This window comes from Lissotriton vulgaris, chromosome 2_1, assembly GCF_964263255.1.
Source record: "Lissotriton vulgaris chromosome 2_1, aLisVul1.2, whole genome shotgun sequence".
Classification (NCBI taxonomy): domain Eukaryota; kingdom Metazoa; phylum Chordata; class Amphibia; order Caudata; family Salamandridae; genus Lissotriton; species Lissotriton vulgaris.
The window spans coordinates 159488182-159503868 of NC_141687.1; the positions used below are offsets into that span (position 1 = coordinate 159488182).

Here is a 15687-nt window from a genome sequence, read left to right on the forward strand (position 1 = left end):
CTATTTTGTGAGAAGTAGCAGCTGCTCAGATTATGCAATGTGATTTTGATTGCACCAGGTTTTGTGCATCTGTTCCAATAAAACATTTTTTTAATTGTATTTTATAATTTGAAGTGTCTTGTTGATGAAAATATATTTAGACCAGCTTGAGCTGCGATGGTTTAAAATTAATATTGAGTAAACTATGCATTCATTCATTTAGCCATTTATCTATTCATTAATTCAGATGATGCCTCACAATAATAAGAGTCTGATCAACAGGTGATACGCCTCCTTCTCTGAAATGGCAAGTGACATTCAGAAAGACCTTATCACAGGCTGTACTCAATTCCTCCAACCTACATATGGTTCTGTGCATGTTCCACTAAGAGCATCCTGCCTGGAGCACATATTAACTATACTATACTGCAGCAAAGGACTGATAGCAACTTCCCTGTTTGGGGAGGCTCTCTGTGTCCTAAGGAATTTATCGTGCTGAACACTAAATCAGACCTCCCTTCGCTGAGGAGGACACCTTTTTAAAATTAAGTAGTCAGATTATCTATTCCCTGTTGTGACAACCTAATGTCTTGTCATAAGAAGGTGAGAAGGCAATACATTGACAGATTGGTCTTGGATGTCACCCCAAAACAGATGAAATATTTGAGGAAGATGCTGAGCTCAGGAATATACAGTTGAAACATAATGAAGTCCATGCACTCTTCAATAAATGTGTTATCTTTACTAGGGGAATGGTAGATGACATTTTGACTGAGAGTTAATGCCTTATGAGTGAAGATCTCCTTTGATGGGCATTGGAAGATGTGGTACTAAACAGAAGGACATTTTCAGAAGCCTAATGTGATCCTATGAATAACAGGTGCTCCACCACCATGTCTGTCCTCTCAGTCACATCCAAAGGGAGAGTTAGATGTGTGACAAACCATTTACAGAATATTTTAACACAACTTGAATGAATGTATGACAATCTCCAAATAAGGATACCATGCTCATACCCAGGGCCACTGGAATTATGCGGCAGAAGAGTGTAAAATTATGCGGCAGCGTTAACTAAATGATGAGGCAAGAAAAAGCCAAATTATGCGGCGTATTCCGGTACACTTCCACTGCGCTGCAAAACGTGGCGCAGCGTTTTTAGCAACTTTTGAATTGTTTGAGCTAGAAACAATTATTTTAGTTAGAGTCTGCAGATTATGCAGCAGATGATGGATTATGTAGCAAATGGGGCAGTTCCATAATTATGCAAAAAACGCAGCAGGCGCACAGTTACATAACTCCAGTGACCCCTCCCATAGCTCAGAGTGACCCACAGGCATTATATGCAAAAGGAAGCCACGGTGAGCATAGTTACCTGTTGTTGCATTCGCCAGTGATGGTTCTGTATCGACTGTTCGGACAGGCTGTGGGCATCGACTGAGAATCACACCCAGTGACCTTGGAGACAGAGTGAAGCTGTTCAGCAGTGAGTATATCTGCAAAAGGTTTTAGAGAAAGTATTATTAAATCATTGTTAATCCTTCCAACCCCTCTATTACTAAATATATACTTTTTAACTCCCACTGTATTTGCCATACTTCTCCAATCCCTGTTTGTTTCAATTTTTTTTTACCATGCTTGCCTAATTCAAGCACTTTTATCAACATTCTTTTCCCCAAAGAATCCTTAATTGGTGAGATTGGGAGCTGTTTTACTGGTCATCTCAAATTGTTATTTTTTTCTGCCAATAGTCTTGTCATCTTTAAGTATGAAATGTACAAAGTGCATTCTGGCAAATGAAGAGAATTGGGGCACTGTACAAAAATAATCAAAATAAGATGCAAAGGATATATGTTTGATAAACAAACGGATACATAACTTTGGGGAAATTTAAAATGTATTAGAAATTAAAAAAAGACAAAAATGTAAAAATAAAATCACATAGGAAAATATGAATATTCAGTAGAATAGACACTTCAGGAAAGAGGTTACAAGACGAAAACAAACCTAGATAAGTCTATCCAAAGAAATGTGTTTTTAATGCTTTTCAAGAAAAAATGATTGAGGAGTGCGTAGGGATTTGAACTGATAAAGAATTCAAAACAATATAGTACAACATTAGAACATGCTTCATTTGAAAACTTCTTCTATTGAAATGGTGGTTTGTCAACTCAATATATGCCCTTACTGGCGTTGTTGTGCCTCAAGTGCACCAAACCAGACTATTGAGGCTGTGTGTGCCAGACTGACCGAGCTCTCTTCTTGAAAAGCATAGTCTTTTTCAGAGACATTGTCTTCCACCCACCAACAAAGCCTCCTGTACCACCCCGTCCTACACGATTAGAGAGGAGACTTGAGGGAATTTGTCTTTCAGGAGTCATGTTCTGTTGGCCATAGGCTTGGGTCGCATTTAAAGGACTTGGGTCTCTCTCTGCCCATGATTGCTGGCACAGGTTGGAGTGAGGCAGAGTCTACATTACAACAAGACAGTGGCTGCAGTGAATGGCAAGTCTTCTAACCCATTCCAAAACGGCCACTGCTTGTACCCAATCACTTCTTTTGATGTGAACATATTTGTTTTTGTTAGGGAAGTCTTCATTATAGAACTCAGCATTACAATGCTTTTGATTTTTTATTTCCCAGAGGGTTCATTTCTAGAGGAAGAGCAGCTAAATAAAAGTTTACAAATGCGAACCTGTGGAGTTTAAGATGATTCCAGAATAAAACCAGGAAAACATGTTGCCGGTGTTGAAGTATCTCATGTTATGATAAAGATGCTTTGCATACCACAGAACAAGTAAATCATATTGTGCCATTCCATAACATGTGGTATGTGACATGTAGCACTCATATACATAGTGACCAAAGAAAATAAAGCTAATAACGAAATGATGGGTGTGAGTGCTGTTGATGGAATGAAATATTATGAATACAGTTTCTTTCTGAGTATACCGAGCAGTTCTTTACCTACATATTTTAATTGTCCATATGGGTTTGCTAGATCTCATGCTCCTATGCCATGCACATCCTAAAGTAATAGGACCAAAGAATTGGCTATAAGAGTAGGCTCTTCGGACGGCGCAACGCATTAGTAGAAGTGCTAAACAGACCAACTGTGCCCGACTACTCACATACATGCATCTCCTACTGGTGTTGCGGAATTGCTGCTTGCTCATTGCTTAATCAGCATTACATGATCTACCAGGGACTGCCTGTTAGCTTGTATTAGGAATTACTTCCAGCTTCCCTACATTCATATTTATAGTCAACATATTCTGTTCTCTTACTGGTTCCACTAAACAGGCTGCCAATTGTTGTATCTCTTTGATACGCAGTACAGTCTATCGCTGGTAGTACTCGGTCTCCTCTGGTTCGGGACACTCTGAACATTCTCTCAGTGGTTGTGTGGAGCCTCCTCTAGTTGGTCAATCTCTGAACTGTCTCTCATTGGTTGAAATAGACTGTACCTTGGTAGCTTCACTCAACATTATCTAATTGGCAACGATGCAGCGCTTATGGCTCGCACGGCGGTGGGTTTACAGTCCTTGTTGGACAGGTTCACCACCTATATGGATTGCTTGGACCTGGCCCTTAATTTTGCCAAGTTATATGTTTTGGTAACTGGACCTTGGGCCACACGCTCTAAAACTTTCAGGGTTAGGAATCGTATTCTAGCTAAGGTCCCAGCTTTTCCTTACCTGGGGATATTATTTGATACTAAGTTGAGCTGTAACCCCCTGGTTGAGGGCTAGATCTGTAATTTGACCATGTACACAGGTGCGGTTACCAGCTTTGCCCAGAGGCAGGGTTCGTGGCCACCGGCTACCTTAATTAAACTTTATCAGTCTAGGTGTATCTCCAAGGTGTTATATGGAAGTGAAGTTTGGCTCCACAGGCGGGTGGATAGGATTCAAACAGCAGATTTGAGTTGGATTTTGCGGGTACCGCACAGCACCCTGTGTTCTCAGTGCAGGAGGAGCTGGGTCTCAGAAAATTTGGTGATTTTATGGCTCCTAGGCCTCTGCTTTGTTGGGTTATGGACTGGGGAAGGTTTACAGATTCACAGGTCGATTTTGTTGGCTTGTTTATCACTTGACCATATGTATAAAATCCCCAGGCTAGCGTATATAAAAGCAAATACATGTGCCAATGAGTATTAGACATAGTTTATCAATGCTTGAGTCGAACATATTCTATCTTCTTCCAACACATACTTATAGAACACAGTGAGTAGATGTGAAAGAATGATTTTAAGTTTTAGTTCAACAACTCATTTCATAAAAGCAACTAGCAAAACAGTCATATAATAAAAAGATATAAAATATAAACAGCTCATGAAAAACATACCAGCTCATGAAAAACAACCGTGAGTAGATGTACAACAAGGGAGGTTTTGTCTTCGTAATGTTAATTCAGAGTTGTAGGCAGCAGTATGCTAAAAAGGTGGGGTTTGGGCTATGTGGTATAGTCTGGTATTGGGGAGATTCCCAGTGGCGAGTGAGAGCTGTGTTGCGAACTAGTTTGGGTGGTATAAAGTCCGGAGGTAATCACGTAATGGCTACCATATATCAATGGGTCGCGCAGTCTGTAGTTGAAGGGATGCATTGTCCCTGCTTAAACTGTCGCAATTGGACATTTGTTTGAGCCAGGTGGTGGATCAGGGGTGTGTTGTGTCACTCCAATGTATCGCAATTTCACATTAGCAAGTAGGAGGGTCATGGAGGCGAGCCTGCGTGAGGACTTGGGTACGTCAGCAGTATATCCGAGGACTGTGACCACTGCGTCAGGTTGGAGAGTAAGTCCCAGGATTGCTACAGTGTGTGAATATATAGCAGCCCAATAAGCAGAGATGGCAGGGCATGTCCATGTGAGGGGTATGAAGTCAGCCTCAAGGACCCAGCATTTGGGGCAGTGGTTTGGTCTAGCTGTGTCGTATTAAGCAATATCAAGAGGCGTGACATATGCCCAAAGTAGACATTTAAAATGTAATAGTGTGTGTTTATGGTTAGGGGATATTTTCTGGGTTTGGGTGCTACAATAGGACCATATTTTATCTGTTATTAATATGCCCAATTCCCTTTCACATAATTGCCTGACCTACCATTGGTGCCAGGCTTCAGTGCTAAGCATGTGCAATACATTTTGGATGTCAGGTGTGAGCCATCTGTTACAAAAGCAATCCATAAACTGTATAATAGCATCACTGGTAACTTCCCTGATCATCTTTATTTCTGGCCATTTTGAAAAGTAATCTATCAGCACTATGCCAAAAGAATGCTGTTGTGGCAAGACACTAAACGGTCCGATAATGTCAATACCAAGTTTGTTCCAAGGTGATGCAGGCAATTCAACAGGTTGCGGTACACTAGGTAACACCTTAGCTGTTTTATCACTCTTAGCACACAATTCACATAATTTCACCTGTTGTTCTACAAAGTAATCAATACCAGGCCACCAAAAATTGTTTTTTAATCGCCTCCTAGTGATTGATATACCAAAATGCCCTACATGAGCTAAATCCCAAAACTTTTTCCTAAGACCAAAAGATGGAATAAATGTATCCCCTCTTAGTAAAATGCCATTTTCTATAGCTAATTCATCTTTGATTTTATGATAGCTCATCAAGCCTCCGGTAAAATTCCTCCCTTCAGGCCAACCCTTCAATACATATTCTTTCACCTCTTTAAGTTCTAAATCCTTGTTCATTTCTTCATTCCATGTCTCTTCTTGTACTACTAAAATTTCTCCAAACACTAAATTGACATCACAGAAAACATGTGCAACTTCACATTCATCTTTATCAACCACATCAGATTCTCTGCACGCCAATGGAAGTCTTGACATACAATCAGCATGAACATTGGATTTCCCAGGAATGTATTCTAAAGAATATTGAAAATTTTGTACCCTAGAAGAGAGTCTTGCTAATCTAGACGAAAGTGTACGTCCTCCACCCGGTGACAATATGTGCACCAAAGGTTTGTGATCTGATTTAATGACAAATTTTGTTCCCCACAAAAAAGGTCGAAAATGTTCCGCTCCCGAAACACATGCTAAAAGTTCTCTTTCAATTACAGAGTAATGTCGCTCCGACTCCCTCAACGTCCTTGAGGCATATGCTACGATCCATTCTTTACCCCATTCCTCTTGAATCAACACAGCACCCAAACCACAATTGCTTGCGTCAACTGTCACAATACATTTCTTCCTAATCACAAAGGTTTTGAGACAAGGTGCTCTAATAATCATTGACTTTACAGTATTGAAAGTTGTCGTCATAGAATCTGTCCACTCAAATTTGGCATTTTTCTTCAAAAGTATCATAAAAGGTTCAATAACACTTGCATAGTTTTGAATAAATTTAGCATAAAATTCCACAAGTCCCAAAAAAGCAACCAACTGTTCTTTGTTTTGGGGAATAGGTGCTTTGCTAATGTTTTCCAAATGCGAAGTTTTAGGTCTAATCCCATTTCCACTAATGCAATGTCCTAGGTATTCCACTTCCTCTCTCCTGAATTTGCATTTGGAAGCACGAAGTGTTAGACCTTTATCTGATAGAGCATTTAACACTTTAAATAAATGTTTATCATGTTCAACCCCAACTTTCCCAAAAACTAAAATGTCATCTTGAAATGCAATTGCCCCAGTTAAACCAACTAAAGTCTCTTTCATCAACCTTTGAAATACTACAGCTGCGCTCGCCAGCCCAAAAGGCATCCTGCAAAATCTGTATAAACCTTCAGGTGTAATAAAAACAGTCAAGTCTCTTGAGTCTTCATGTAGAACCACCTGATGATACGCACTTGCTAAGTCTAAACAAGAGAATACTTTAGCATTGTCCAAAGTTGAAACCATTTCATGCAGATTAGGTAAAGGATGTGAATCCACACAAATAGCATTGTTCAAACTGCGTAAATCTATGCATACACGAAGATCTCCCCCCGATTTGATTGAAATCACAATGGGAGAAACCCAAGGGGATGATTCGATGGGTTCTATTATTTTCTTCTCACACATATCATTGAGAATTTCTTTTAATTTTTCTCTATAAGAAAGAGGAACATTCCTGACTTTATGACGGACAGGCAAAGCATTCGCAGGTACTTTTATCCGATGTTCAAATCCTTTATATCTTCCTAAATCTTTGCAGAATAATTTAGGGAATTTTTCTTTAATTTCAGAGATCAAAATATCTTCTTCCTTTTTACTTGGTACAGAGTTACTTGGCTCAGAATCAATGGAATAAACAGGAGGATCAGCATTAGGATCAAGTTTCATTCCAAGTGGTTCTTGGTGTGGCCAACCTAACAATGAATCACCAGATCTTGTAATATACACTTTTCCATGTGTAGAACGACTCTTAAATTTAAGTTCAGCAATGAAATAACCAATAAGTTGCAGTCTATGACCTGTATATCCACTTGGTGTAATATCTGGTTGTGTTAGATTAACATTAGGCCAATTAGATTTAAATAAGGTATCAGGTAGAATAATATACCATGAGCAAGAGTCAACAAATACTTTAGTAGGTATTCCATCAATGATGATATCACATGAGGGAAATTTTTTTTACTTTAGGTTCTTTAGTTATGCACATTATAGTATTGACATTAAATTCACAATCACTTGAACTTTCATGCTCTTGGTCTTGTACTAAACTGACTTTCCTAGGTGCAGATCTGCAAACTTTTGAAAAGTGCCCCTTTTTTTCACATCTTGAACATGTTTTATCTACAGCTGGGCATGACTTTGAATTCCCTAGATGGTAACCACTACCACATCTAAAACAATACATATTGTAGACTCTTGACTCTGGTCTTTGCCATGTATTCATCCTTTGATCTGATCTTTGCCAAGTATTCATTCTCTGATCAGGTTTTCTCCATCTATTTCTATTTTCACCTCTATATTGGTTATCATTCCTTGAATTAATAGCTTTCCTATATCTTTCTGAGTCCTTGGATTTGTCGTTCTCTTTATTAAGAATTAACACATCTGGTTTATTATTATTTTGTGATCGAATTTCATCTACAAACTTCTCATAGTGTTCTATTGACTTGGCAATCTCAATTGCAGCATTCAAAGTCATATCAGAAGTTGTCCATAACCTTTGTTGTATTTTTTTGTTGTTAGTACACATGAGAATTTGATCTCTTAGTACTTGATCATAGTTAATATGTTCAAAGTCACATGTAACCGCTAATGCCCTCAATGCAGAAACATAGTTATCAATTGACTCATCTGTTTGTTGCTTTCTTGAATAGAATTTAAATCTCTCCATGACCATATTAATTTTTTTTCCATATCTAATAGAAAGTTGTTTAGCTGCAATCTAATATACATTCAAATTTGAAATATCATTTAAAGGAGGTAAACTTTTAAATTCTTTAAGCGCAATCCCTCCAAGACAATGCTTTAATAAAGCTAATTTCCTTTCTGGTCCACAATCTTCTTCTTCTAAGACTTCAACATATGCTAAAAACATTGGTTCCCAAATATCCCACTCAATTGGAGGATCGCCTTTAATGGTTAAAAATGATGGAGGAGGTTGAATCCCCGTCATAGTTTTATAGAGAGTCTATAAACAAAACAATTTAAGCAGTTAAAGTAAATAAATTATTTTACAATTTGCCTTAAAATTTTGTGACTCGCAATTGTGTGTGCGAATCACAGAAGTCACTTACTGTTCATTATATCTTGGCAATGAAGATTATTTGTGTTATCTTCTAGTAAATATTCTCACTGTAGACGTTTTCGAATTATTTACAATCCTTGGTCAGGTCAAGTGAAATTAATTTCCTCACAACTGCAATGCTGCCGATCAAAATCCAATGGAAAGGACCGTTAGAAATCTGTTCCTGTGTTATCCAATGAGGAAGACAAAGTGACATCCAATAGGAACAGCCAAAATAAAAATCACGGATGAGAACGACCAATGGAAACGAATTGTGCACAAAATTCAATAAATCCTTCGAAAATCCTTGTTTGATACACATGGGAACGTGTTTCCGATCGTCGCCAGTGTTACAAAAGCAATCCCAAGAACTCCAAGAGAAGAAATAAGCAGAATCCGTAATGAAGTAAGAGGAGTTTATTTCAGCAAGTTAACTCCAGCTAGCCATACGTTAAAAGTAACTGTAAACCGCCAATTCAGCCATATATGCGATCCACACACATTCAAAGCACAACACACACACGAGACACCGATCTACACAGACATCGCACGCGAACCACAACACGCGACATACTCACATTTAAAACACAACAAAACGCACATTGTTTGTGGATGACGCGCGTGCACACACGTGCGTCATTCCAAACAATAACATTATACTACACCATCTGGATTCGATATAATCAAAGATAGGGGAGGAAAGTCTTCCAGAGGAAGAGGGTAGCCCGGAATAATGGAACGTAGTGTCGCGCATACACATTGGAATATGAAGCGATGCATGTACAGCATATTTTGGAATTTGAGATCCTCTGTAATCTGTAGGATGAGGCAGTTAGGGAACAAGTTGCCTATAGAGTGGATGTTGTAGTGTCATAATATACGCTGTACAAGTGGTTCACGTATTAAAGGGAGCCATGGGTTATTCTTGAGGGGGCAGCGCCAGGGAGTAAAGGGTGCCATTCCCTAGCTTGCGATGTAATTTACGCCATGCCCAATATGTGGTAGATATTGTCAGAATGTCAGTGGTGTCAAGAGAAATACCTTTGGGTAGAACTGCCAAGTGTGGGATATCTTGCAGCTGGCCTAATTCTGGTCTCAAATAGGGTATGTGTGTGTCTAGGTGATAGCAAGTGTTGAGGGTAGAATCATCTATCCTCTAGGCTGAGCGCAAAATCAACTGCGAAACATTGAGGTTTCTTATCCAAGTTCCATAAGTTTTAATGTTCACCTTATGAATTTTTCAAATGTGAATTAAGACATCGTGTATCAAAAGAAGTTCCTTACGTCCATAATTACATTCTTATGTCGCAATAGTGATGATTACATATCAATTTCAATTCACCCAATGCATTTCGGGTCATACAACTAGACGATATTGCTCTTTTAACCACAAACAAAGCTGAAACCCTTGGTTACACCGCAGAGGCTGCCCAAGAAATCTACGGTCTTATACAGGAGACCAGACGAATCACGCCACAAAAAACTACCACAGTCCAACTACTGCGACAATTCGAATATATGAGCAAAAAAGAAATCAACCAAAGGTTGCACGCAACCACACTCATTCATTACCACAAAAATCAAAGAATACCCCGGGGACTCAGGATAGCTCTCAAGCCAATGCTTTGCAAAAACAGCAAGAAATTTGGTATCAAATACTGAATAAATGTTCCCTGGACTTGATCCTGTTGATTGTCGAGGAACTTTCAAAGGCACTACTAGAGATTGAAGAAGAAATCAACACCTTAAAGGCACAAATGAACAAAATCCCTGATCTTGACAAAACATTGGAAGACATTAACCAGAAGCTAGACCGCTACGCTAAAGAGGTGAATGAAAGAAAGGTACGGAATTAAAACTTATGGAACTTGGATAAGAAACCTCAATGTTTCGCAGTTGATTTTGCGCTCAGCCTAGAGGATAAATGATTCTACCCTCAACACCTGCTATTACATTGAAAGGCACGACCTGACTACGTGCGACGACCAGAGCGTATTTCGTATATATGTATACTCACCATTAAAAACTGTTCAACAACACACTTTTAAATTCTTTAAGCGCAATCCCTCCAAGACAATGCTTTAATAAAGCTAATTTCCAGGGATAATACACCTCCTCATTGTTTAATAAAGCTAATTTCCAGGGATAATACACCTCCTCATTGTGTCTAGGTGAAACCAGCTGTGTGTATATTGGCGTTGGGGTGCTAAGTAGTACAGCTGTAGATCAGGTACCCCCAGCCCTCCCCGCTCGTTTGGCAATGTAAGGGAGTCCCATCTCACTCGCGAGCAGCGACCCGCCCAGACTAATTGAATAAGATGCCCGTAAGGTATGAAAAAAAGAGTTTTGAAGTGGTATTGGAGGCTTAAGAAAAAGGTACAAAAACTGGGGGAGAACGATCATTTTAATAATCTCTACCTGGCTGGCTATGGAAAGTGGTAGTTTGATCAATCATTCGAACTCAATCTCCAGGTGCACGATCGCTGGTCCATAGTTCAGTTGTAGTAGTTGGTGCTTATCTCTCCCCAGTTGGATACCGAAATATCTTGTGTGGTCCTCTGTCCATTTAAGGGGTAACCAGTCTGGATGGGCTGTGCAGCTTCCATGAGGGGAAGAGCTCAGATTTGTCCCAGTTTATGCGTAGCCCCAGAGTTTACCAAAGCGCATTATCTCCTCTACCAAGGGAGAGAGATTGTAGGCTGGGTGTCTGATAAAGAGGAGGATATCTTTCGTGTATAATGTGAGCAGAAGGGGCCCCCCTTCAATTGGAGGCCATGGTGGGGGTGGCACACCTGCATGTGGCAGACTAGGGGATAATGAAAAGTAAGGGGAAAAGAGGGCAGCCCTGCCTACTGCCTCTGGCGATGGGGAAAAATTCAGAGAGGGAACGATTAACTCACACAAAGCCACTGACTCAGAGTACAGTAGCTGAATCAAAGAGATGAAAAGAGGGGGGATCCCGAGTTTCCTCAGGACTGCCATCAAGAAGGGCCATTCAAGAGAATCAAATGCCTTTTTGGCATCTAGAAGGGCTACGGCTGCAGAGACTGTCGGTGATATCCTGTTGTGGAGGACCGCAAATATTGTACGAAGCTTGAATGAGGTTGACCTATGAGGAACAAACCCGGATTGCATAGGTGATATCAGTTGTTCCATAAGAAAGACTAGTCGAGTCCCAAGAGCCAATATTTTATTGTCCAGGTAGAGAAGCGAAAGAGGACAGTATGATGTACAGACAGTGGGATCTTTGCCCGGTTCAATAGTAAAGTAAGTACAGTTTCCCGTAAAGTGGGTAGTAATGAGACAATAGTTAGCGCCTTGTTGTACATTCTAAAAGGTGTGGTGCCAGTTGATCCTTAAAGGCTTTGTAAAAGGCACCAGTCAGTCCGTCAAGGCCAGGAGCCAGGAGCCTTTGAGCCATCAAAGGCCTCTATAGCCTCTTTGACTTCGTCCAGAGTGAGGGGTTCGCTAAGGTACTGCTGATGGTTATCTGTTAGCCATACCATTGCTATGTTTTCTAAGTAACTGAGGAGCTCTGGTGGGGCAGTGAGGGTCCAGGATGAGTATAAGGATTTATAGTAATTTTAAAATGTGGCCTTTACCCCCTATGTGCCGGGTACTCGTGTGCCGGAATCTATTAATATCTCAGTCATATATTCCGTTGCGCGATTGGGTCGCAACATCCTAGCTAATGTACGGCCCGGTCTCTCATCCTCCCTGTATCTACTAGCCTCAGCGTGTTTCCCATGTAGGCAGTTTCTCGATCAGCTAACGCATTAAACTGTGTCACTAAGAGGGATCTGGAGGTATTTTTAATGGTAATCTCACTCACTTAATCACACATCACATTACCTCAAAAACCCGCACCACTGTAACTAGGTGTCACAGCACAGCCAGGTAGCATTTGGCTACCTGGCTGGGACCCGATGATGAAGCATGACACCAACCAGGTTGGTGTGTGAGGGTTTTATTAACAAACCTTTGAGGTGCCAACACACTACACACGTCAGACAGCAATTGCTCCTGGCCGTCTCCTTTTGGTTATCAATATATTGTTAGGGACACGGACGGCCGTCCTACAGTCCTAACTCTCTACCTTTGATTCTAAAAATGTAGCCGCGGGTTGCCATCTGTGATCCCAACCAAGTCTAAGGTTTGCTGATCAGATGCAACACCTAGCTGATGTTGCATGTCACGTATGATACGGAATTGTTTGGATATCGAGGTGTGATGCCGGCTGGAGGTCTTGGGCCAAGAGAGGGATGCGTCCGCTACACTGAGTAGGCCAAGGAGAAGCTGGCCTGGTCGAATAGGTCCACAAGCAGTTGTTCGAGGAAAGTGTCTGGCTGGCGCATGTTAGTGCGAATATTAATATGCCAGAAATGCGAATATTATTATGCCTCGATTGGGCCTCTAAATTCTTATTTTTTTATAGCAACCTTCCCGAGTATCTGCTCCGCCTTCTCCAAGCGGTTCTGAACCGTAGCTGAGGTGTCTTCCAGGGTGGTGTTTCGCCCCGCTGCCTCATGTAGTCGCGTTCCCTGATGATCCAGGCGCCCCCCCAGCCTATCCACGCGTCTCTCTATATTGTCAAATTTGCCATCCATAGAATGGAAACCGGACCTGAGTTCCAAAATGATGGCTGCGGTGTCGGCCATCAGGGCCATTTCCGTCGGTGTGCCCGCACTATCATCAGGGTCCAAGTTTACCCCATTACTTTTGGATGCTCCGTCTGGTCAAACGGGAGTTTACGCTGTTTTGGTTCTGTTGGGCCCATTGCTAGGAATGTGCTGTGTGTGCTGTTGCAGTATCTTTGTGGTGCTGCCCAATATCACTCGCGGTAGGGCTGCCCTGGATCAGAGCAGGATCGAGAAACAGAGCTGCGGCCCGCATGTGAAGCCCGTGGGTGGGGGCGGCAGACGAGGCCCCACACATATTGGTAATGAGGAAGGGGGCTGCCCACCTGGTGAGTTGATCTGTGGTACTCACTTGCAGCGCCCACTCCACTCCTCTTCCTAGGTTGCTGTCAATGCAGGTCGTCCCGCAGACGGCCTGCAGCCACCCCAGCCAACCCTGCCAGCTCCAAGTCGTCCAGTGTCTGTGCACGACTTGGAGTTGCGGCCATCTTGGAGGCTACTGTAGCCACTCCCCCATTTAAAGGCTTCTTTAACTAGCCTAGGGAGGGCGAACATGTTTTATAATCATCATTTGTTGTGCCCTGTGGAGAAGAAAAAGCAAATGGATCTATTCTTTGTGGTGTCTCGATTTAGGTTTCATTTGTTACGCTACCTGTTGGCCTCTTCGAGTGGTTGTGTCAACCCAGGCACATTAGGGTCATGTGGCTGTGACAATGTGTCTCCACAGGATACCCTGCATTTTGTATTGTTGTGTAAATATTTTAATATTTCTAGGAAGCGTTTTCTTTTAGCAATTCTGAAAGCTATGGACTTTGCCCAATCCCACCGACACTATTTTATTTACAACTACTTCCCAATGTATATGTTCTTGCCATGGTTTCAGTTTTTTGCGTGCTGCTGTAAGATCTAGGTGTTCCAGGCTCGATTAATGGGATTAAGGCTCTAAAGCTGCATTTTTCATCTGTATATTAATGTATCCAAATGTTTAATTATTTTTATGCGGATATATGAATGCATTTATGTTTTTATGTTCTTTTATGATTGTATTTACAATCGAATAAAGATTTTATGATGATGATGAATTGGCAATACTTAACAATCTCCTACTGGTTGTACTAAGCAGTCTGTCAGTAGTGGGTTAGAATGAACAGACTATCAGTGGTTGTGTCTGACCTCCTGCGGTTGGATACCCTCTGATAAGTCTCTCACTGGTTGCAATAGACAGCCTCTTGCCAGCTATATTAAATAATATCTGATAAGTAATGCTAAACAGTATCTTAGTGGTTATACTAAACAGTCTGCCAGTGGATGTATTGGGCCCTCTCTGGTTGGTTGGACTGAGCAAAACTTTGCTAGTTAGTGAACAGCCATCTCCCAGGGCTATTCACCAGTCTCTTACCTGTGATATTGAAGGGCATCTGGTTGGAGCTCTCCACCCTCTCCTTTAATAACTGGAAGGTGGTCTCCAAATAATCTGCTGCCCGGATGTCGGTCCTGTTGCCTGCCACCGTCTGCTTGAAGAAAGCCATGATGTCCGAGGGCGAGAGGCTCTCCTGATTCAATTTGTTCTTTAAACTGGGAAGGAAAAATATAATTTAGGTCTGGTCAATTTCTGGTGTCTTTAAGTTTTAGTTAAATGTGTCAATTGTCATTGCTGCAAATGAAGACTTTGATCTACACATAGATCATGAGCAGCACTGCATCAGTGCAAACCTCGCTGTCGACGACTGGACCTACAGGTCGTAAAGTTCAGATTCACTTTTATGGTTATCAAAGAAGTGAGCTTTGTAGTGCAGTTACTCTTTTCACTGCTAGATCTGAATCTGAGTGTACCCCTTTCTCTTATTTTATTAAACTAACTTCTCTAGAACAATGTGTTCCTTGCAAGCTGTAGCTCCCCATTAGGAAAGATTTTCAAATTGTGAGCTTTGATAGGAGGTTCTTGCAGGCAAAACAGAAAGACAACGTTTTTTTCTAAAAATAACGTTTTCCAGACTAGTGTTGACAATCTCAATTTCTGTTGTACGAAGAGTTTACACATTCTTAACCAGTTTCAGGTTAATATCACTGAGAGTCCTTCAACAATCCTCCAGTGATCCTCCAAGTGAATGTAATATTAGGGGCAGATCGTCTATGTATTCTAGTAACAGGACCACCCGCGCACTTGGCCTTATATGGCGACCGTGCGACGCAGGTGAGTGTGACCCACTTGTGGGACACCCCCGCGCCGCACGGCCACCAGCTGCTGCGTGTGCCCCTTGCCCGCCCTCCGCCTCGCTGCCTGCCTCGCTGCCGGCTGCCGGCTGACTCTGCTGTTGTTTTTTTATTTATTTTTGTTTTGTTTTGTCATTCATTTGTGCCTGTATATTTTTCTTTTCTGTGACCGTGTTAGCGTTTTTC

At 41.3% G+C, this 15687-nt stretch overlaps 1 protein-coding gene across 1 annotated transcript in view; it reads right to left on the reverse strand.

Annotated features, from left to right (window-relative positions):
* The window catches only part of LOC147729745 (myeloperoxidase-like), a 177159-nt gene extending 162297 nt beyond the window's left edge, over positions 1-14862 (reverse strand). The window contains exons 1-2 of the mRNA XM_086958486.1: positions 14687-14862; positions 1352-1472 (exon numbers count right to left, since the gene is read on the reverse strand). Coding sequence (XP_086814612.1) covers positions 1352-1472; positions 14687-14816 — 251 coding nt within the window. The 5' untranslated portion in view covers positions 14817-14862. The remainder of the gene's footprint in view (positions 1-1351; positions 1473-14686) is intronic.
* Positions 14863-15687: the final 825 nt, after the last annotated feature.